Source organism: Cuculus canorus, chromosome Z (assembly GCF_017976375.1).
Source record: "Cuculus canorus isolate bCucCan1 chromosome Z, bCucCan1.pri, whole genome shotgun sequence".
NCBI classification, from domain to species: Eukaryota; Metazoa; Chordata; class Aves; order Cuculiformes; family Cuculidae; genus Cuculus; species Cuculus canorus.
Window position 1 is genome coordinate 18,238,756 of NC_071441.1, and position 24,130 is coordinate 18,262,885.

At 41.2% G+C, this 24,130-nt stretch overlaps 1 protein-coding gene across 4 annotated transcripts in view; it reads left to right on the plus strand.

Moving 5' to 3' along the window:
* Positions 1–3,832: 3,832 nt before the first annotated feature.
* Positions 3,833–24,130, plus strand: part of PDE8B (phosphodiesterase 8B) — a 77,281-nt gene continuing 56,983 nt past the window's right edge. For 2 of the 4 annotated variants that reach the window (XM_054053789.1, XM_054053790.1), the window contains exon 1: positions 4,020–4,295. In XM_054053789.1, the coding sequence (XP_053909764.1) occupies positions 4,020–4,295 (276 nt within the window). Of the gene's footprint in view, positions 3,864–4,019; positions 4,296–24,130 lie in introns of those variants that run through there. The other 2 variants (XM_054053793.1, XM_054053792.1) reach the window with 2 other exon arrangements.

Below are 24,130 nucleotides of genomic sequence, written 5' to 3' on the forward strand. Positions count from 1 at the left end.
AGACTTATTTATACATTCTTAAACTAGTTTTACAGTAAATGAACCATGAATAGAGGTAACTGTCTTCAGCAGCTGGTTGTCAAGTACCAGATTTTTAAGTCTCTGTAAAATGTGACCTCTGAAGTAGTATATCCTTACTGCAATGAACTGGGATTTACAGATGTTACCTCCAATAATACCAACATAAACTTACCAATATACTCATAGCACAGAGTTCTAATATTGAGGTCAGAGTGAAGCATATGACTGGCTTTGGAAGGGATATAAAGTTTGGAGGAGTGTATTTTCCTCATTGTAGAGGGATTTATGGGTGTAAACACCATAGAGAATGTATATCCTCTGCTTTTTACTGGAAAAAAAAAAGGTAAGATGCTTCAGGTTTCCATTGATGGTTTCCAGAATCACTCATATGCTTAGATTCATTAAGCTGAAATTAGTCATGGGTAAGAAATCATTTTCCTCTAAGCATAAAATTTGTTAGGGCTTACACAGTTACAACTAAAGCAAGTAAATGTTCTTTAGTACTGGAAAAATTGTTGCAGTTGAATAGCTTCCAATTGTCGGATGCAGTGGCTTAACTCTAGGGCCACCCAACATATGCATTTCTGAGGGCAGTCTGCCTCAGTACATTAACTGTCCTTCCTGTAAGTCTCTGGTTGAATTAGTACATACTACTCACAGGAAAGCCTTCCATTTTAGTGAGCCTCAACCAGTGCAAACTGCAGAAGTAACTGCAGTAGCATGACTTCAGTGTGGCACAAAAGGTGGTGCAAGTGTGCATATGTGTGTATTAAATATTCCTTCTTCCCCCACCCAGTAAATCCGTGGTTGTCTTCTCGTAGGCAAGATGCAGAGAGAGTACCAATGTTAGGATAAGGAATCTTTAACTTTCCATTTCTTCACTTCGCTTTTTAGCAGACAACAGTCGTCCTCCTCCTCCACACCCAGTCACTCTGCCTCACTCCAGCCTCTGCTCATGATAATCATCCCTTGTTTGTTCCGTTTCTCTAAGTTCCTTCTGAGCACCGCACATAGCAGGGAAGGCTGAGAAAGCTGGGCCTCTTCAGCCTGGAGAAGACAAAGGTCAGGGGGATCTCATGAATGTATATAAACATCTAAAGGGAGAGTGCAGAGAGGAAGGAGCCAGGCTCTTTTCAGTGGTGCCCAGTGACAAATCCAGAGGCAATGCATGCAAAGTGAGACATGGAAGGTACCCTCTGAAGATCATAAGGGAACTATGGGGGTGAGTGAGCACTGGAATAGTTGCCCAGGAAGGCTGTGGTATTTCCATCCTTGGAGATGTTAAGAAAACATCAAGATATGCCCATCCTGAGCAAGCAGCTCTAGGTGGCTCTACTTTGAGCAGGAGGTTTGAACCAGATAACCATTCCAACCTCAACCATCCTGCGATTCTCTGCGCCTGCTGTCAGACGAAGCGTTAGGTTACTCTCCTGCCTATTCTGTTCCTTTTCAGCAGTCGACATAGTCCCCCATCATCCAGCCTTCACTCCTCTCAAGCATTCTGGCACTTTGCAGAGGCAGGCTCATCCTCTTCAATGCTAATCCTTCCCTGTTACACCAAAACCCACAGCACAGGGAAAGCTACTTGAGAGCTGCATTTAGCAAAGCTTCTCCAGAATTGTGACTTCTTATTCCTTATACTCTGCCATCAACTCAAATGTTATACCTAAGCAGGGGAAGTCCGTGTGAATGGAGAATGCGCAGGTGCCTGCAGTGCTGTCTGGAATCAATAGCAAAGTTGTCACAGAATTCAGCAGGAACAGGGCAGAAACCGGAGTACTGGGATGCTAAGGAAACCTAGGTACTGATTAACTGATGAAATAACATCACTAATACGAATTCAGTAAAAATGGACTGTGAATAGCTAGCAACACAATTTAGGGTGTGACATGACATTTTCACCAAGGTCAGTCTGCAAAGTCAAAACATAATTTATGTTCAAGTCCTGTTTTAGAATTCTAGATACTGTTGATACCTGCAGTGGGTAAATCCCTGTGAACAAAGTCTTAAACTAGATAGTCAACAACTCTTAAAGGTCTTTTGGAGCAAGATCATTTACACCAATGCATGGGTTCTGGGGGACATTCCTGAGCTCCTGACTCTGCTACAAATCTCAGATGTGGTCTAGGGCAGGTAACTCAAATCCCCAATTTTAGTTTCCCAAACATTAACAGAAATTGAGAAGGACTTGAAAATATAGCAAGGAATACATGCGACTGTTGCTTTTTTGTTGTTAAATGCAAATTTAGGACATGTTCATCTGCAACGAAGTTTGTTATGCTCTGGAACACACAAGATCTCGTCCAGAAATGCAGCCTAAGCAGCAAAACTGGCTGCATAGTTGGATAATGAAGCATAGTCTGCTTCATTTTGCTCATACTGAGCCTGTCTTCCAGGTGTTCCTCAAAAAACAGCCATCAGCAGAGTAGCATGGCAGCATGCAAACATACAGCACATGCAGGCTATAAGCCACAACTTGGTTTGTGAATATTGACAACTAGTAGGGAAAAAAAATACCTAGAGAAATTTGTCCAACACAGGCTCTCTCTGGTAACTTGGAAACCATAGTTTGTCAAACCAGTTAGTGATCTCAGTTCAGTTCTTGATGGATAACTGAATGTCCATATTGCCATACTTACAATGACCCATGGATCAGCAGAGACAGAGGCTAAAGGCTCTAAGTCTCTCTAAACTGTGGCATTCCATCTGTGAAGCATCACTTCTGAATAAACTGGTCTCTAATCCAGGAAAGTGCTTCAGGAGTATTAGGAGCCAAACTAATATATTCAGAGCACTTTGTCATTCAGCATCACAATCCTTGTTATGCTTCACATTTCTAGTATTTTTCGATCACTCACTAAAAACTAGGTGGAGAAACAGGGATCAAACATCAGGCAAGACTCCAAGGAGAAGAAAACGTATGTAGGCAAGTATTCATTGGTAACTGGGTGTCAGATAAATGCTTCATTAGGCAAGCAGCATACTGCTTGGATGACATTTCCAGTTCCTGAAGGATTTATAATGTGCTACTGAAAACAGAGAGATTCAAACTAAAACTTGCAAAGATTTAGAAACCACATGTTTAGCTTTACACCTTGTAGGTAGTTTCACTGTGGTCAATGAAACTATTCACTGTGGAAAGCTAAGGAAGTGTGTAAACCTCTGTAGCATTAAACATGCTGCTTGATTATCTCCCCAGAGACTGGAAACAGGCATTGGCAGATATCAGACATAAAGGCTAAAATAGCAGTTTGTGTCTTTGCATATTGGCCTAATTGAAAAACAGTGTCAAAAATTGTGGAACAATCCTGGTCTTTTTTCCAAACTTGCTGTGGGTGCAACTGTTCCCTGAAAACAGTTGAGGTTAGCTCACCCATGGCTAGGAAAAGTAGGTGCGTTTTGACTGTCAAAATAAGTATTTTTAACTACTTAAAAAAAAAAGGGGGGGGGGGAATGGGGGGAATAGAGGGGGGGAAGAGGGGGGGAAGATAAGGGTAATACAAGGGGAAGAGGTGGAATAGAGGGGGAAGAGAAGGGGAAGAGGGGGAAGAGAGGGGGAGGAGGGAGACAACAACGGGAGGAGGGGGAAGAGAGGGGGAAAAGGGGGAAGAGAGGAGGAGGAGGGGAAAGAGACGGGGAACAGGGAAAGAGAGGGAGAACAGGGGAAGAAGAGGAAAAGAAAGAGTATTTGGCACAACTGGAGAGGGTGTCACGTTGTAGGCACGGAAGGCTTGAAAGCAGCCCCTCTGCCAGGGTCCGGAGAGGGCTGCACTACCGATGACGATGCTCGCTTCTCCTCCTCCTCCCCGCGATCCCAAGGACGCTGCGGCCACGGCCCCTCCGTAAGGCGCTGCCCAGGCCGGGGGGGCTCTCGGCGGGTCTGGGGTCGCGGAGGCGTTGCGGGAGCGGGGCGGGGGTGCCGGGGAGGAGCCGGGGGCGGTGCCGGGATCGCGGCGCAGGGGAGGTGGCAGGTGGGAGCGGAGCGGGGAAGGGAAGGGATGGGCTGCGCCCCCAGCATCCACGTCTCGCAGAGCGGCGTGATTTACTGCCGGGACTCGGACGAGTCCAGTTCCCTCAACCAGACCGCCACCGTCTCGCAGGGCACCGCTGCCCTGCACGGCCTCTTCATCAAAACAGACGCGGCCGACTCCATTCCCTCCGTCCGAGCCTGCCCGAGCCGCCTGCCGCCCGCCGCCCCCCGCCGCCAGCACCGCGGCCATCCCGCCCGCACCGGCATCAGGGCGGAGACACAGACTGGCCCCGCCGGCCTCAAGGTAAACCCTGTCCGCTGCGGGGGGTGTTCCTGGTGCGGCCGCAGCGGGGACGGAGCGCCGCCCGCCTGGGACCGGGGGATGCTCCGGCGGGAGGGATGCAGCTGTAGGACTGCCCTGGTCCCGACTACCCGACTGGGACCAGAGGATGCTCCGGCGGGAGGGATGCGGCTGTAGGACTTCCCTGGTCCCCACTGCCCGACTGGGAGCGTGGGATGCTCCGGCGGGCGGGATGCAGCTGCGGGGCTGCCCTGGCCTCCTCTGCCCGCCTGGGACCGGGGGATGCTCTGGCGGGCGGGATGCAGCTGCGGGGAACGCTTGCCCTGGTCTCCTCTGCCCGCCTGGGACCCGGGGATGCTCCAGCGGGCGGGATGCATCTGCGGGACTTCCCTGGTCCCCGCCGCCTGCCTGGGACAGGGGGATGCTCCAGCGGGAGGGATGCAGCTGTGGGGAGCGTTTGCCCTAGTCCGCGCTGACGCCGCAGCTGCGGGGACCGGGCCGGGCTGGCACCACGGCGGGGGGGGGACGCCCAGAGCCCCCCCGTGATGCCCCGCTCCCACCGCAGCCCCGGATGCCCCGCGATGGAGTTAGAGCTGCGGCGGGAAGGGGCTGCCTCGAGCTCAACACCTGAGAGAGGTGTTCATATACCGGGATAAAATCTCCGCCTGCTTAATTCTCAGCAGTAGTAGCCCATAGTCGCTGCTGGGTTTTCTTTATTCCTTTTTCTTTCTCCTGTACCTGGTTAAAATGAGCTGTTGCAGCTGGGCGTGGACGTTCAGCTGGGAACCGCTATAATTGCAGACGTAGGCGATGCTCCTCGCTGGGGTAGGAGGTGCTCGCGGGGGCGATGGGCAGGGGCTCTGCCTCTGGCGTCACCTCTCTGCTCATCCAGGAGGCTCGGGTCCCCCTCTCAGTGCCTGCTGCAAGCTGCTCGCCGACTTCTTCACTTAAGTTCAGCTCTTAAGAGATGATTGCTCCCGATTTATTTATTAATTTTGCTTAATAGGAATGGATTTTTCACTTCTTTCACAGGAAGTTTTCAAAGATTTAAATTCTGCTCTGTTGCCCTCTTCCAAAGCTTATTATCGAAACAAATGGTGCCGTAATCCCAGCTGCACCTTAAGTCACTTTTCTGTTGTACTAATAAAGCAGGATAGTGTGTCACAAAGTAATTCTGTGGGCTTAAATAGATCCTTGTATTTTTTTAGAACGTAATTAAGAAATTAAGAGATTATATAACCTTTTTGTATAACACAAACCATCTGGAAATCATCTAAGGATAACATAAGTGAGAGAGGTTACAGAAGAGGGGAAAAAACAAACATGGGACAAACCATGATCAGTTTGCTTGTTCTAATGCTGATAAACTTGCAGAATTGTCTGTGGTTACATTGATTATTTTACTCATTCAGAAACAGAACCTGTGTAATCAGTGATAAGGACAAAGTCTGAGCAGGACTGAAGTAAAAAAGTTATACATTAAAGACGAGATATGACTTTTTTAACGTAGAGGAGAGTAAAATAAAACTTCCTCCACAATTCTTCGTGTTGAGATTTGAAAAAAATATTTTTTAAAAATGGTAATGCTCTTTTCTGTTCTTATGAATTGTTTATTGTTTGTTATTACAACATGTGCTCATATAAACAAATATACTTGTCAACTTTGTGGTTATTAAAAGCGCACGTACTTCAGGTGGTTTTGAAATTCTTAATTGTCGCTTTAATATTAGTTTGGATCGTTTGGGTTCTTTTTTACAATATGAGAGTCCCAAGAACCTAAGGGAAGTGATGCTTTTTCGTATTTAACAGCTGTTTCAACGATATAGTAGAAATGCTTCTATTCTTATAAGAATTGAGATCTGTAAAATATTGTACATAATTTTTGAACTGAGCTACAGCCTTCATTCTTCTGTCACTCCTGGCATTATTTCCTGCAGGTTAATATCATATGTGAGTATTTGTGTGACCAAAGCAAGGTAGGACTATTACAGAACTGTCATCAAGGCAAAATAGTACTTGATACCTGATGGGCTCTAAGAAGTGGAGAAGTATGGAAATCAGGTCCTCCAATAGTACATTCATAGCAATACTTATTTCCACATAAATTCAAAGATTAAGAGATATATTGTAGTTGTTTTGGAACAGGAAAAGTGTCTAGTAAACATTGGTTGCTTTTATCAGCTACATTAAAATCTCATCTAACTGAGTTTGGGGGACAAAACAAATATATGAATCAAATGGCTGTTAGCACTATTTTGCGGTACTATAATGTTCCACTAATGTAACTATTTGACCTCCTTAAACCATGCTGCTTCATTTGTCTTCGTTTTCTGTTCTAAACTGTTCTATTGTTGTTTACACAATCAAATATTGCATTATTTACATTTGACCCTCTCTTTATACAAGGTTTTAAAACTCATCCATACTATAATATTAAACTAGTGTTAAAAGAAATCAACCTGTAATGATTTCAACCCAAGACAGTTCAAACATAAAACCAAAAATAATCCCATGTCACTTAAAATATATGGCTTACCTAGACCTTACTTTTTAAGTCCACCTCTATTCATTTGGGTCAGTGTGACAATGACCTTTTTTTTTATTTTAATTTTCTTCTGCTTTCTATAATAAAAAGTTCAGAATTGTTCAGAACATTCAGATACATTGGTCACAACCTTCTTACACTGGTTATGAGTAATTATTTAACAGCTCTAGCATGTGTGTTTCTTTTTGCATCTCAAAAGCTTAATAACAAATATCTATAGGTTACCTGATGAAGGTAGCTTGTTTGCTATTATAAGTGGACTTGTTAACTATTATAAGATGTATCTGTGCCCTAATTTGGAATAGGAACCACAGTTTCTGGTGCTCAGCCAGTTACTTGGGCAGAGATGCTCATCTAAAACACAGGCATTCCTTACCCACCTTCCAATCTTAATAAAACCAAACACTACGTGAGAGCAAACAGTATTAATATCTGAAACCATGCATCACCTTGTGTGAAGATACAAAGAGTTTAGTGTACAGCACTGAAGTATAACATTGAGTGCGAGATGATACTCGGTGTTTAGTGGCTGCTTGGCCCCTTGCTCAACCGTTTCTGGTGTTGAAGTGCAACACTACCAGTTGTTTAGCAAGCAGTAAACAGCTTCTTGCACACTTCCTTGGGGATTTGAAAGCATATTAACATTTTACCTTATTTATATTTACAAATACATCTTTTAATGATAGCTAAATACAAATCTTAACTAAAAGTGCATGCCTAGATATGTTCCTCTTGAACATCTTGATACTTAAACATTAGCTAAACTTAAGACTACAAGAACAAACAATTTTTAAGGTTCTTGTTGTTAACATGTAGTCCAGTGGGAAACTGTCTTTCTCCCCTTGCAGTCTTCTATTGATTAGTTTACCTTATTTTTCTTCTTGAAACAAGAACACCTGCTGTAATGGTTTGGTTCTTCCTATCCTATGTTCTTTGTTAAAGAGAAGAATATGTTTATGAACCTCTCTTGAATGTCACTCACACTAGGAACAGGTTTTGACAATTCTCAGGCTTTTCTATAGCAAAATAATTATTAGAAGCAAATCTCAGAAATAAGAAGAAATATGATGGGACAGTATTTATTATCAATGTTAGTCTGTGTTAAGTTCCAAGGTGGAAGCATTGAGGAGAAGGATGCGCCCCAACACATCAAGCACATATCTTTTATGATTTTTCTGTTTTTCTTAAATCTAGGGGAACAGGGAACAGCTGCCAAGTACAAATCTGAGAAATTAGAGTGCTAAGAAGAGTATTGAGAAATCCAGGTACTGAGAGAGTTGCATCAGGTCCACGAGTTCTGGAGAAATGCAACCCTAAGCATTGCCATGATTTAAAATATGCTTTTTCTCTTTAAAGCAGTATCACATTCAAGAAAAACCACAGTACTTCTTGCACTTCTTGGTTTGTTATTGGTTTTTTTGAAGTGTTCTACTCTTTAAGCGGCTGCTGTTATGTTCTGTAGGGTATGGTATGTACAATATGTAAGCTAAACTAGGAAAATAAATCTCAACTCTGTAACTTAGACTGATAAATATCCATTTCTCAATTCAATAGGCCATCTAAGATATCAGAGTCCTCTACTGTGCAGTTTAAAAGCTGGTGGAAAAAAATTGGGGCAGGCCAAAAAGTGTTGAACTATGTTACAGTGCAGTCACTTTTTGATTTAGGCTAGCTGTTCTCTCAGAGGTGCTGGTGTGAATAAATCTTACCGTAAAGAAAATTGCTGGTAGAGAAGTGCTTTTCTTGGACTAAGCCCAGACTTCTTAAATGAATACACTAAAAGGACTTTTGCAAAGATTTTTGCTCCATATCTGACCTTTTCATTTCTCCTTCAAATGGTGCAGGTAAACTTAAACGATGACTGTAGTTATGCTCTTAAGCAATGTTAGACAAGAGAAGTGTTACAGAATTTTCCTCGGAAGCTTGTGTACCACTTGGCAAAGGAGACAGAGCAGCTTGGCAGATCACACTTACTTTGTATTGATTCATACAACATTCTGAACTTCCCAAACTGTTTTGGGTGATAGGTATCATTAAATATAAAATGCATCTTCCCCCCCCCTCTCCCATTAGTTTGTATAGGAAAAGAAAAGCATTAGAAGCTTCTAAGAGAGTAATATGCCTCAACCATTTTGCACTGAGAGTCAACAGACGTCTCAAAACCCCTGTGCCCCTCTAAGTCCTCCAGTAAAAAGTTATTTCAGAACATTTGCTTTCAGTGCTCAAGATACCAATCTGTTTTAGGTAAATTGGGTGTGAGTAGCATCTGTTTTCTGCTTTCTTTCATTTACTATGCACAAAAGTGAGGCTCTGAGGTTTTATCTTCTGAGGATCTTGATGTGGATGTTTTGACAGTTTCTGATACTACATGGTGGCACTGAATGCAGAGCAGAGGGATTTCAATTGAAACTGAGTGCATGACTGAAGACACAATTCAAAGTTGAGAAGTTGTGCCACATACCCTGAGAAACAGTGCATGCTCTTGGGATGCAGGAGATAGGTTTGAATTCTACAGCTGACAATCCTTAATGATCAGTACAGTGTGATACAGAAAGTGGGCACATGGTTTCCTTCAAGTGAGGAATAATCTGGTCATCTATCATACTTTAAGTAGTGGTTTAGACAGCAGAGTAGTTGAGCATATTTAGGTTGTGAAACTAAACATCACACCTGCTCTGCGCGTAGTCTAAGACAGAGACAAGGCTAACAAAAACATCTTGTAGACATTTCTTTTATGTCTTGAGGACCATCTCTGCTCCCTGGACATGTATCACATTGAGATGATGATCATGCACTATTTGCTGTAATGAGCACTGAGGCACCCGACTCACAAAAACGTTTGCTGCTCTTGGTGTCAATCCTTCAGCTTCTCAAGGAGTTTGTTATTTCAGACAGATTGCTGTACATCATCTAGCTCCAGAGGTTCCTAGATGAGGTTGGATTATAGAGCATAGGCATTCCTGAAGTAAGGAGTCATACAAAGTGCATATTTTCAATAACTTTAATAATGTTCTGTGAATTAGCCCTGAGTTTTGTGTAATGATACCAAGAGCCTATAGAAGTTAAAAGGATCTTTGTTTCTATGTCCTATGTCCTCTGAAATGTTGTGTGCTTATGGGTAAGCTTGTCAGATTAATGCAACCAGAGCTGGGGACACAGCCTTAGTTCTACCTGGAAAAATAAAAAAAAAAAAAAAGCAGCAGAGTTAGGGGGTTGTTTGTTGTCTGTTGGTTTTTTTTGGGGGGGTTAAATTAAAATCTTCATAGTACGAGGCAGACAAGCTATTTGAGCGACTGTTGTGTCTCATTTTGCACTATCTGTCTGCTCCCTCAAAGGCACTGTGACTTGAAACCACCTGCACTGCGGACAGATCTCAGGGTACTTTCCTTTCCTTGTAGATCTTTCTTTGTCTGCATTTTCTGTCTGTCTGTGGGTCACTCCTCTTATTTTTTTTTAAATATTCATCTGTCTCAGTTACAGGATTTTTCAGTGTAGCCCAAAGGGAAAATTTGTAGAATTATCTTTAATGTACATGTAACTTTTCTTTAATTGTCTTCAGCAAAGGCTGTATTTACGTGTGTGGTTGCTAGGAAATAACATGTGAAGTGTTTTATGGTGTAGTAGAGTTTAACTCTTTTGGGGAAGTGTTGTCATGGTAACCAAACCCGGTATTTTATGGACTTCAAAATAAGTCAATGGTAGCAGGATTATGGCTTCAGAAAATCACCAGTCACATTTACCAATGTAGAGATAAATGTACAGAGCATTGTGGAACACAGTGTGTGTGTTTGAAGTGTATTGTTTTGTGGTTGAGGGCACAAGCTGACAGTAATGACTGCCATCTAATGATCTCTTGTGTAGTACTGGCACACTTTAAGAGGTGCATTTCGAGCCCAGTTAGTCACAGGTGTTGCAGGGCAGCAACAGCTGACTGTCCTCTTGCTTCTCTGAGAGCATTTTCTTTGGGCTATTTTCACAGGCCATAAAGTATGATGAACTCATTCTATAGGAGCTCCTACAACTCCCCCAGAACACTGGTGCTTTTATCTTGTGAAGCTTGAGTCACCTTTCCTTTTGTGTGAGGAAGAAGTACTGTCCGGAGATACATTATTAATTCTGAGTAAGATGGTATGCTGCCGAGGCTTTTGGAGCTAGTGTCTAGTGCAGGTAACTTTCTTCACTTGAGAGGACCATTAGTACATTTTCTCATGAGCTTTATTTTTCCCCTGCAGGTCAACCATTTGTGTCAACCACTGCCCCAGCCTGAAGCATCCAATTATTTATAGAAGTCCTTCTCACCTCTATTGTCAGCTATAAAAGAACAAAATTTATTAGAGACATTCTGTTCCTTTGGATTACCTCTGGTTCTGTGAATAGAGAGTTATTCTGGAGAACTGTTAAGAAAAAAAAAAAATCTCTTTATCTCTAGGCGCTAATTTGGCCATCCAGTGCCAGTTATTCCATGTCTTGAATACAGAAAGAGTAGAGCTAAAATTTGTGCTGAGAAGCCCCTCACCTAAGTGGTGCTACTTTAGAATCATTCTCAATATTAAGCTCATAATAATGTGGGTTACTTGATTTGAACAAACACAACTAATTTTGATGTAAATTTACAGTTTGTTGATCTCTTGCCCTGGCTTCATCCATCTGAAGAGGCAGCTTTCTTTCTAAAAGGACAGGAAAGCTGGACCAATGTCAGTTGGTTTCAGGATATGGAAGAGGGGAGCAGAAATTACAGAGATCTGGGTCTCTTGGATGCCAGCGCATAGAATTCACAGAGAAAGCAGTCAAGTGTGAGCAGGTTTATAGATATTATGAAATTGCATTTAAATAAGAAATCCAAAGAAACAACAGTTAACTGAGAGAGGGTCAGTAATGTCCACTGCAAGGCAAGGCAGTGAGATTAAATGGGCAGAATGAAGTTTGAAGCTTTTGGGAAACAAGCTGTTCAACTGCTGTTTATAAGCGTAGAATGAACTGTGCTCACAGACAGTTTACTGCATGTAGAGCTGTAACCTACATTTAATTATATTTCATATATTGTTATATTTAATTACAATTTTTTTTTTTATTTGGCAAGGGCGCAGCTTCTGATTCTTGGTTTATGCGTGTTTTAGTCAAAATAGTGATAGACTTACCAGTATATATACTTACTAGCATATATATTTTAGTGCTGTAAAAGAGTCAGGTTAATCAAATGTGGAATTGGGCATGAGGTCTCTAAAGTGAGCTTTGGAGCCACTTCCAGCAGTCCATTTTCCCTTTGCTCTTAGGTCACCTGTTTCACCACAAGGACAGCAAAAGAGGCTTTCTTCGTCCTCCATCACAGATTTGGAAGGCTGTTTAAAGATCACTGTGATCTTGAATGTTATCAGTGATTGTCATTCACCTGCAGTTATGTTCAGTAATCATTGTGTCCATTTCTGAAATGCAACTTATCAAGCCATTGTTCTAGCCAGAAAACCAAGAAATCCCTTTTAGGAAAGGAGAAGGGGAATGAGGCTTTAACTTTTGTGTGTGTTCATTTCCAAAGTGAATTAAATTTCATTTGAAACTCTGAGATCCTAGGTGGTGATCCTAGGGTGTTTTCACTGGAGATGAGATATCCAAGTTCAATTTTCTGTTTTGAGAGAGTCTGAAGAAATTCTCCCATGAGTCCCCTACTTCCTGGACTGTTGGCTATTGTGCATTTCTCTTCTCTAGAATCCATACATTTCCAAAAGTCCTGTCTTGATGAATCACTACTTCCTCATACTGCAAAGAAAACCATTTCCAAAACAGCTGTTTAATTATATAATGAAATTACACAAGCCTCCAGGAAAAGGCTGTATGTTTTTTTCTTGGAATAAAAGCATTCACTTGTGTTAAATGGTTAGGGCTATGTTTATGTGCTAGGTAGTGTTGTGACTCATGGAAGAGGTGAGTAACTGCAATGTCGTACACCTTGCCATGGCCTCATTTCAGGCTGCTTCCCTTTGCCTTGGATTGCAAATGAGGGAGGCCAGGATAGCAAGAGACCTTGGAAGTTTTGATTTCTTACATTCTTGTGGACATGGTGTGGTGGGATGTGGACATGGTACAGTGAGGAGTGGTGGCAGAGCTGGCTGCTGCTGTTGAACAGTGCTCCCGTCCCCATGGAGCTCTGGGTGGCGGCCACAGTGTGCTGGTGGAAACCTAGGAAGTCTTTGGCTATCATTGTTCTTGAGGTTTTTGCAGACATAAGAAGATCAGCTAGGGTACTACGAAGGTGCAGCGGATGGTTAGAGAAGACACAGATGAAGTGAAGATCCGAGATGGACTAATCAGAATGAGATGTGTTTGGTCAAGTCAAGGTTGGGGTAGTTGTGGAAGAAGCATCTGTTAGAAGCTGGAGGAGGCTGGGACAGAGACTTAAGCCAGAGATAGTTGGGCACGAGGAGCACACGGTAAAAGGATGTTTGGGGGAGAAAAAAGATTTATCTTGGTGGCACAGGATGCCAGAGGCACTTGGAAGACTTGAGGAGGTGTGATGTGTGAATCTGGTGATTTCTGTTCAGATCTTATAGCTACATAGTAAAAACGTAGCTTGTGACTCAGTGCTAAGAAATTTTGTGGATTGTAGCAATCATCTTGAAGGTGCTATTTGTGGAGTTTGTTTGTGGTAGTCTTAATGTATTTCTAAAACAATCGCACATCAGTTTCACTGCAACAGGAAAGGCACAGGTAGTATTTTGTGTTACAAAGTTGTAGTAATGTGTCCAGTGCTGCCTAAAATAGCCTAATAGTCTGTGCTTTTCTGTGGTTTTATTTCCTACCCAGTCGCAACAGCAGAGGACTCCTTCTAAATCAATGTAATTTGTCTAGACTACTAACCAGACTGTTTGCAAGTGCCAGCTCTATACTCTTGAAAGGAAAAAAAAAGAAAAAAAAAAAAGAAATCTTAGCTTCACGTGTTTTTTCTCCTGCAGTGCTCCAGACAAACCATGCTGGTTTGTTGTCGTGTTTTGATAGTTGGGGGAAGAATGTTGGTAGCTATATCAGTGCTTTCACTGTAAGACAGGAAAGAGAGCTTTGTAGGAGGGTCATATTGTCCTGAAGAGAGTTCTGAAAAAGAGCAGGGAAAAGAAAACAAACAAACAATACTCCCTCCTGCTTCCCCCCCCCTCCCCGAAAAAAAAACCCAAACCCATAAAAACAAGAAACAAAAAAACCCCAATATTACAAAATAAAACAACCCCCCAAATCACCAAGCACAGCATAAGGATGAGAATTGTTATGATGTGCAGATACCTGTGGTACAGATTTGTGAGAGGACAGCATGCACTCCTGTGTTCCAGGCCCAGATAGGATATTGCCAGGTGAGGACTTGCAGTGTATTAGTGCTGTGGGCCTGGTGCGTGGGAATGAATTTAATCTTAATGGCAGTTTTTTTGCTCAAAAGTGATTTTGTATAAATGTCGTCACTTTATTTGATGCATTTCTTTGGTGCAATCTGGTATTTATGATTATTTTTTATTATTTTGACGGAGCTACCTTTACTACTACAATTCCCTTGAGGTGAGCTTGGAGTAAGCAGCAGAACATATTTGTTTGTCACATCATTAGTATATGGAAAACTTTGTGTTTGACAGATAGTAGTAAAGACTTAAACTGTAAGCAAGGGTTTTGCTGGTCTTAAAAATAACATATTTAAAATTTCATAATTTTAAGTTAAATTCTCTGCATTCTGGTGTTGGAGATATCAGACCTTATATATCAGATATTTTCAGGTATGAAACCAGATATTTAAGAAAGTGAAATATCATAAAATTATCAATAAAATAACAGTTAGTGTGACTGATCAGAATGACACTCAACCTCTGGGAAGATCCTGCAGTGAATTAGATCTACATGCCTCTCCTGGGGGTTTGGGCTGTCATGAATATATGTGAAACAGTCTTGTATTTCAGTGTGTTCCTGGATTTTGTCCTAGCACCTATCATTTTGTTGCAAAACATGCTTACAGAGATCAAGAAGAAGAGCTAGCAGTTGGAGAGAAACTCTCTTAAAAAATTAGTTCAAACCATTTAAGACTTTGGGGCTTAATTTGTTTGTTTCTTTCTTTCCTATTTTATGAACTCAGAAGGTTCCTTTGCTGTCTGTTTGCAGGTACGAATTAGCTACCACAGCCTATGCACATAAAGATACTTTTTGGCCCTGTGACGTTTTAGTTGCTTGGGGACCATCTGTACAGTTCAAAGAGTTCAGTAATGAACCGTCTTCAAAGAAGGAAATCGCTTTAATGGGTTCCACCAGAGACTATTTTTAGATAAAGGATTTTTCCCCCCTTGTTGCTGTAAGACATCTGTGGCCTGCCCTTAGATTTGAAAGATCTGCTGTGTTGAAAGTAATTCCTTTAAAGTCATCCTTTCATGTTCACTTTATTGTTATTTTTCATTTGATCACAAATAGTCTGCAGATAGCTTAAAATTGAAAAGGACTCTGTGCTTCTGTTAGCTTGAGTGGAAAACATTGTCAGAGAACACTGTTTTCCTGCATGGTTAGTGCAGGTGGTTGCCTGTGAAATGGTTACTCTTAATTACCGTGCTCACACTTATTCACTGGTGTTAATACATCATGCAGTTTGCCTTTCCAAATCTGAGAAATGGTATTTTATGATACACGTACTGGGGTTTTTTGTGTATAGCATGTTAATCAGCAGTTGAGTAAGGAATTTCTTCAACATAAGCTTGCTTTATGTGGGAACTCATGTAATTCAGCTACACAGGATCCACTGGAGCAAAACAAAGGAAGGTGGAGGCAACTTGCTTATAGTTGCAAGGTGTTTCAGTTTGTGTAACTGATGTTGTAAAATGGATACTAGACCTACATTATCATCTTTGAGTTTGGACTGGAGACCTACTCCCTCAAGGCATTGTCATCTCACAGATTTAGGACTCTCTGAATGGAAAAGGGCAGCAGTAAAATTTTGTGCTCTTAAGAAACTTTTAGGAGAGAGATCAATTAAACTCTGATTGTGGACACACATTTTAAGAACACATAACAGATTTACTGCTCCTTCAAAATACTTCTAATAGATGAAAAATTTCTGGTGGCTGGGGGGATCCAACTGTAAAATTTCTGACCGTCTGGCAATGGTAACTTTTCAATCACTTCATGCTGCATTTGGGATGTCCAAAGGATCAAAGTTAAAGCTTGAGGACTGATGATTACAGCAATATCAGCTGTGAAACAGACACCAGGAGGCTGGATATATACTTCAGCAGCTACCTGTGCTTACTACACCTAACAGCCCAACAATGTATGCTTTTGAGGCTGGAAGCATAGCACCAAGATCTCATTGTTCTTGTTGAGACGCAACCATTCTTGTACTAAGAGGCCTTAGCAGATGCCTGAAAACCTCAGTTGTGCTGTTATTGTACGGGACAAGTAGATGGTCTTGGACAACTGGATCAGATTTGTAAAGGCTTAGTGGCTCCACAAATGCTGTGCTTGCTGCTGTTCTTCGCTGTTCTTCCTCCTCACATAGGAATTGACTTGATTTTTTTACTCTTTGCAATGATGTATTTTGCATCTGTGGTAGAGGTTGCACTGTTAGGTCACAATTCAGAGGGAAAAATGAAATGAATTATTGTTTACTCTTACCACAGGACATAACATCATTTATGTTGTTACAGATTTGGCTTCAGTGTCTGTATTTAATGCTTGTGGATGTGTTCAGTGAGCACATATAGAAATGGAAAATTGTTCGTTTGAAGAGAGAGATGAAGTGGAGCACTAAGATGAAGAATTTAGCAAGCTATCTTTTAATAAATAGGCTTTCTAACTTGGTTTGCATCTGAGTCCAAATCAGTCAAAAGAAGCCAGGCAGTGTTTTAAATTGGACTAGTAGGCTGTTACTCAATCCACGGTCATTATGTTTCCTTTCATGGAGAACCTAGTCATATGAGGAAGCATACAAATGAAATGCTTACCTGGTATTACTGTGAGCAACAGAAAGCTAAGTGAACAACAGTCAATCATGTGTGTTCTTCTGTACATAAAAATTCATGGAGACTTCTGTACTGCTTCATGCTGTACACATTTCGGTGATAAGTAATAATCTCAGGCGGAAATGTCTGCAGTCTGCCTTTCAACAACAACATAAACAACCATTAAACCAAGCCATCTTAAATAAGATAGACGCTCTCACAGCTGTTTCATTTTCTCAGAATGAGGCTTTTGACTACAGCTCACTTATAAATCCTTGCCAAGTAGAGTGTATTTATTCTGTTCTGTACACAGTTGCAGTGCCTTCACTAGTCGTCCAAGGATAATAAAATAACTTGTGGTGGGTACCAGTGAAGTTACTGTGTTCATACTATAATCTAGTTACTCAAACCTGCTTAAAATTTTATTGTAATTTATAGCAAGTGTCTTATGCAACAAAGAAAAACTCAACTAAAGTGACAGGTATCATGAGAAATGGAGGAAAAAAATCTTATTTCCTGTTAACAGAGGTAAATTTTCTATTCTAACGTTGTATTTTCACTTTGTTCATCTGATAACATGATCAATAACCACTAAATCGTAAGTTTTATTACATGTAGAAATAGGGTAAATTTTTTTCTGATCTGATACAGGCAAAGTCAGTTTGAGACTTCTGTGTCCCAAGTTCTGAGGTGGCCCAATGGCTTTAGTGTTGTGGCTTTTGCTTCCCTGAGATGGCTGGCTGCAGGAAGAGTTCCTGCTTTGCAGTGAGGATTCTTGTGCCGAGGTTCTATCAGTGTCATCAAGCAGGGCCAAGCTCCTAGCTGACTGCTTCTTGGCTGGAAGGATAGTTCCCAATCCAGAGAGAAAGATGCCATTGTGGAGAAAAATGGAGATTGTGTGTAGAGTTACTTTTAGTTATCCTCTGAAAATTTCCAAATGTATATTCCTTAGCTGGCTCAGGGTAAGTGTTTGGAGCTGATCGTATTTTAAATGTGGTAAGAGTGACGGAATCATTTAAAGATATTTCAGAATACATCATGATTGAAATTAAAATATCAGACTAGATAATTCCTTTCTTTAGTTTTTATTTTTAATGGCAAAGGATATTTGGTTGGGCTGTTTTCATGAAGTGGAATATAAAAATGCCAGTTAATGCAAATGTGTTTCATTAGAACTTTTACAGAAAGAACTGTATCTGCAAGTGTATGTACCTCTACTGGAAGCTGTGAGAGGAACTTAAAAGGAACTTCTAAAACACGGAATGTTAAGTATAACTCGGCACTCAGACTTCTATGGAGGATATCACTTTTTATGTACTTTGTACTTATTGCAGTTTCATTACAAAATTGGTGCTGAAATGGGCCAGCAATGCATGCTTCTATAAAATCCCTACAGTTCTTGTCACTAGCAAGGTTACTTTTTACATTTTTTCTCATCTTACTACTAAGTTTTTGGGAGACTCCTTTCCTAAGGTCTCCCTAAGAGGCAGCATTCTCAGTTTCTGTAGGGGGTGAAAAAAAAGCACCAAAGCCACTGAGCAAGATGCATGTAAGTGGTACATCAAGGCCACATGACAAACTCCCATTTCAGAATAGATCTCTGCAAGATAAGTTCACCATGCTGACTGTTAAACTGCCTAAAAGGCTGTCACAGCTGATGTCTCGGGCCGACTGTAAATTCAGGGATACGTTGATTCACACTGATTTTGAAAATACAACTATATCTACCTTGAGGACTTAAAAATGGCTTTGCGCTATGTTTAATGAAAGCTTTCTGAGTAATCTGTACCTGATACATGGCAGTTTCCATGAAAAACATAATGGCTGCAAATTACAGAATGTGTCAGACTGTGCCTTGCTTTACAGCTATACGTGCGAAAAGGAGATAGTGCTCCGTGGAATGTGTAACATGAGCTCAGCAGAACACTAAAAAAATAAGTGAAAGAGAGATCTTTTGAGGATAAATAAATCAAAAATTACTTCTGTGTATTTTGGAAATCTCTAAGGTGTGTGGAGGGGAATGGATGCAGGAGGTATCATATGTGCTTGCCCTGGTCTTGTAAGTACTATCCATTGTTGGCCATTCTCAGAGACATGATGTTAGCTTGCTGGCTTGATCTGACCCAGTGCACCTGCTGGTTTTGTGTTTGCAATCCTGGCCTCCATTGAAGCCTGACCTAGCCAAATGTTTAAGCGCACAGGTAGAACTATCCAGCTTGACTGGAAAAACCAGAGCACTTGTTTGACTTTACATTTCCACTGGGTCATTGCACTCAGAAGTCTGAAACAGCCTTGGGTTGGTTTTAACCTGTATCTGGCCGCTAAATATAGAAGAGTTGGTCAGCTTTGTGTCGCTACAAAGGTCTAAAAAACAAAAGTGGTATTCCCCCAGGAAGAGCTGCATATGTGAAAATTCCTTGTTCCGATAACGGTATATGGATCTGAAGACTTGGGGCCTAAATTCTGGAAAGAGTACTAATATGTTTGTAGTGCCATAACTGAAATAATCAGTGATGCTCTTGTGTTACTCAGTGTGGAGGATTCCGCTATCTATATTGTGTTATCACTTCATCACAAGGTTTCTGCAGATGTAACCAGTGAACTAGTCAGACTAGTTTATGTATGCCCAGAAATGAGCTTTTTATGTTCAACAGTCACAACACTTAGAGACATTTGATTGCACATGTATTTTATTGCGAGGCCCTCCAGCCCAACAGCTCTCATTTACTTTTGGGGAAGCCTTTAAACGTTAATGGCAACTTGTAATATGAAAGTAAAATGCAATTTCTGGAAAAGACTCTTGAGTCAGAAAGCTGGGCTCTGCAATTGTAAAAAAACAACTTCTATAACCCCTTTATTGTCATCAAAGCCTTGAAGAAGTTTACTTTTGTTACTCTCTGTTTTGGAGGTAGAAAACTCGCAAAAATTACTTTTGGTCACTTTTCTGATGGGAGTCCTAAGCTGTTACCTCTACTTTTTGTGTTGTATCCAGCTAAGAAGCTTCTAACATATAGCAACATATAAACACATAGTGTGGCACTTCATATTGTTTGAATTTTGGTCCATTTCTAGAACTCCTGCCTTCAAAGTTCTTTGCTACCCTGCCTACCTTGCAGATTTTTTAGTCATCTCATTTTCTGCAACTTTTTTACTAGCTTTGCCTGTGGCATCCCAACAAATGCCTTCCAGCAGTCTGGAACAGGATGGGTTTATTAAGTTTCCTTTGTCTAGAAAATTACTTTTGTCATTTTATGTAGTTTTTATCAGCATTCATATTAGGGTGACCCAGTAAGTTGGGTAAAATGATACTGCATTACGTCTGCTGTTCAACGTAACTCAGTGTCTTAGCTCTTCCATAGAGCTCTGGCGCAGATTTTTTTAGCATGAATGCAAATATGATGGGCCTGTGATTGCCCAAATCACTTTTCCTGCTCTCTTGGCAGCTCATTTCCTCCAGCTTATGTCAATCAAATATTTTTCAACTTCTTTGAAAACTGAATGTGACTCAGCAAGAAATTTATAAAGTTAATGTTTTCTGTATTGTGATATGCACATATGAATAGCTATAGTATTAAAGAAGAAATACAACATTTTTCTCTGCAGAGCCCATCCAATGACAGCTGTAAACCAAAGAGTTATGTGACAGATATGTGACAGAGAATGCTGGCAATATATTTTTCTGTTGTAATCTCATAGATTGTCAGTTAGATTGTAAGTAATTTATCCATAAGCATTTCTTCAGTGAACCTGTATGTGATACTGAGTCTAATCCATTGAAATGAAGAGATCATGCCTTGTAAAAGCTTTGCTGGTGAAAATTTTGTCAGTGAATTGAAAATGAAGTCTTTTATGATTTTCAGAGACAGGATTTTTAGATATAGGCGCATAGAAAGTGTCAGGCTTTGAACTGTCCATGTAACCTCTTGTAGAGGAGATTAATATTATGCTGCAGTTCATGATATGTATACAGTTCCTTGTTGCCTAATAGTTACATAATTCTGCAACATGCTGGGCATTTGGGTCATGTTACCTTTAACTGTATAAGAAGCCCTCTGTGTCTCCAATGATATTGCTCATAAAATAAAATTAAACAGACTGCCAAACGGAAACTGGTGCTCAGAGTTTAGGTTCTGCGATGTAAGATGCATTGAAAATAGGCAGCTGAAACTATTCTTTAGGAAAAGAAACTGTGGCAGTTAACACTGCGTTCAGCGGCTGGAACTTCGGCTTTTAGTTCTTGAGTGTGGAAGTTCATATTGCGCACATGCAGAGACTGCTGGCTGCTGACACATTTACGAAGGTTGTGTTTCACTGTCTTTGGAGAAAATAACACTGCAATTATTTTATCCTCTCAGTATTGTGTTGGTAGGGAGTTGCATAATATATGCTAATGATGGGCAAGCGTAGTGGTGGACTAAAATAACTATATTCTGTTTAAATAGATGTCAGTACATAAAAACTGGAGAAGCAGTAAGAGCACTCTGTAGAACACAGGCATGACTCTTGTAATGCTGGATCTGGATTCTTAATGCTGGAATAAAATGTCCAAAAAAAAAAAAAAAGTCTTCTTCGAGAAAGCTTTTAATGATTTTCCTCCACACTGTTGAAATTGTGACAAGTAATACAAAAATGACTACTGCTTATTGCATATGTAATAATTTGCTGTGGTGCAGCAAGCCAGCTGAAGGACAATGCAGTGCCTTCTTTCCATGTTTTTGCACAGCTTATTTGAGTTGCAGCTGTATGTAAAAGTTAAACCCTAACATAAGATGCTGATCCTACCGGCATTTACATGAGTATAGTAAGGGCAGTGAAATTAATATTACTGCATTCAACTTTCTACAACTGGATGACTTAAGTTTCCAGGTTCATCGGGGAAATTCTTACTTTGGCAAAGTAGGAATATTTCAGGCATGTCTAACACCCACTACTCTGTTTCTCTAGGTCAGAGCTTCCTCTGACCACTTCATGTTGTCTGGCACAGGAGGACCTGGGAGTGTTGGTTGACAGCCGACTGAACATGAGCCAGCGGTGTGCCCAGGTGGCCAAGAAGGCCAATGGCAATTGGCTTGTATCAGAAGCAGTGTCGCCAGCAGGTCCAGGGAAGTGATTCTACCCTCTGCATTGGTGAGGCCACATCTCAAATCCTGTGTTCAGTTTTGGGCCCCTCACCACAGTAAAGACATTGAGGTCTTGAAGTGCATCCAGAGAAGAGCAACGAAGCTGGTGAGAGGGCTGGAGAACAGGTCTTACAAGGAGCGGCTGAGGGAACTGGGGTTGTTTAGCCTGGAGACAAGGAGGCTGAGGGGAGACCTTATCACTGTGTACACCTACCTGAAAGGAGATTGTAGCGAGGTGAGTGTTGGTCTCTTCTCCCAAGTGACAGGTGATAGAACAAGGAGGTATGGCCTCAAGTTGTGCCAGGGGAGGTTCAGATTAGACATTAGGAAAAAATTCTTCACCAAAAAGGTTATCAGACACTGCAACAGGCTGCCCAAGGAAGGATTTGAGTCACCATCCCTGGACGTATTTAAAAGACAGGTAGATTAATTGCTTAGGGATATGATTTAGTAGTGGACAGGTACGGTTGGACTCCATATGGTCCAACCTAGGTCTTTTCCAAAGTAGTGATTCCGTGTGTGCCACTGTCATAGTCTAACCCAGACAGCAGCTAAGCACCACACAGCTGATTCCTTACTCCCCCATATGCCCATGGGATGGCAGAGAGAAACAGAAAAGTATAAATGAGAAAACTCATGTGTTGAGACAAAGACAGTTTAATAGGTAAAGCAAAAGCTGTGCATGCAAGCGAAGCAAAACAAGGAATTCATTCACTACTTTTCATTGGCAGGCAGGTGTTCAGACATTTCCAGCGAAGCGAGGCTCCATCCCGTGTAATGGTTACTTGAGAAGGCAAACATTGTAAATCCAAATATCTCCCCTTTCCTCCTTCTTCCTCCAGGTTTATATGCAGACCATGATGCCATATGGTGTGGAACATTCCTGTGTTCTGTTGGGGTCAGCTGTCCCAGCTGCATCCCCTCTCAGCTTCTTGTGCACCCTACTCACTGGTGGGGTGGGCTGAAGAGCATAAAAGGACTGGACTTTATGTAAGCACTGCTCAGCAACAATGAAAATTTCCCTCTTTTATCAACACTGTTTTCAGCAAAAATCAAAAAACATAGCCCCATACCAGGTACTATGAAGAAACGTAACTCTATGCCAGTCAAAACAACTACTTCTCTTGCTTGCTCTTCGTCTGTATTTTAGTAGAGCTTATATGTGCTTATGTAGCCCATGTGTCCTGTTATGTGAAGTGTTATAAAAGTGACAGGTGATCTTTGCCTCTGAGATTTATGACCTAAATAGATGAGACAAGCTTAATAAGTGCTTTAGCCTTGAATGACAAAAGACAGAGGTTGAAAAATGCTGGTTTGGTTTAACATCTATATGGCTCAGTTAGATGACACACCTGTGGGCAGGGCACCGTGCATGTCCCAGAAGGTGATGTCCAGATGTTGGTATTGGAGTCATAGATTGACACACTACTGCTACTGTCTGGATTATCTGCAGTGGCTTTGTTAAAATTAAAACAGAAACTTAAACTGAATTAAATGTGATCATGAATTATTTATTCAGTGTGAGAACCTGAGTTGCTTGTTTTGATCAGAATTTGGCTTTGATTTTTGTTGTCTGCACAATTTCTAGTGTGAGACATGGCATGGACTTTCATGTTGATAATTTGTAGCGGCGTAATAACAGATGGTTTTGAGCTGAAGGCTTTGCTACTGGAGACAACATCACTTGCTACCCGAGATGGTAGGGTCTGCTCTGGAAATAATTCATCTGTCTGTGGGTTCCTGATAAAAGGATCAATGACATATACTTAAATGCTATTTTTGGATTTTGGAGTCAGTATCAGATTATAGTGGAAAAAGTGCATATATGTATCTGTTATTCTGAAAACTTGGGAAGGCTTAATTTTTGGTTTATCGGTGGTTGCACTGTGTATTTGCAATTTGGATCTGTCGATGGGGTTTGTTTATTTTTTTAATAGAATTTCTAGGTATAATTCTAAATTGTATCTTGTAGATGCTAAAATGTTCATTAAAAGACCAAACTAGTCGGCTTCAGCTGCCTGTCCCCAGACTCAAAGAATCAAGACAGAAGAACAGTGAATCAAACACTATCTGGCAGTGTTGAAGGAGTGGAGGAGAGAGAACATTGTCTTCAAAGAAAGTGACGAATACCCTATTCTTTTAGAGCTTTTTTGGTATTTTTGTAAAATATAGATCAAAGTCACAGCTGAGTTTTTTTCTAAGTCAAAGACAATTCAGAAAATT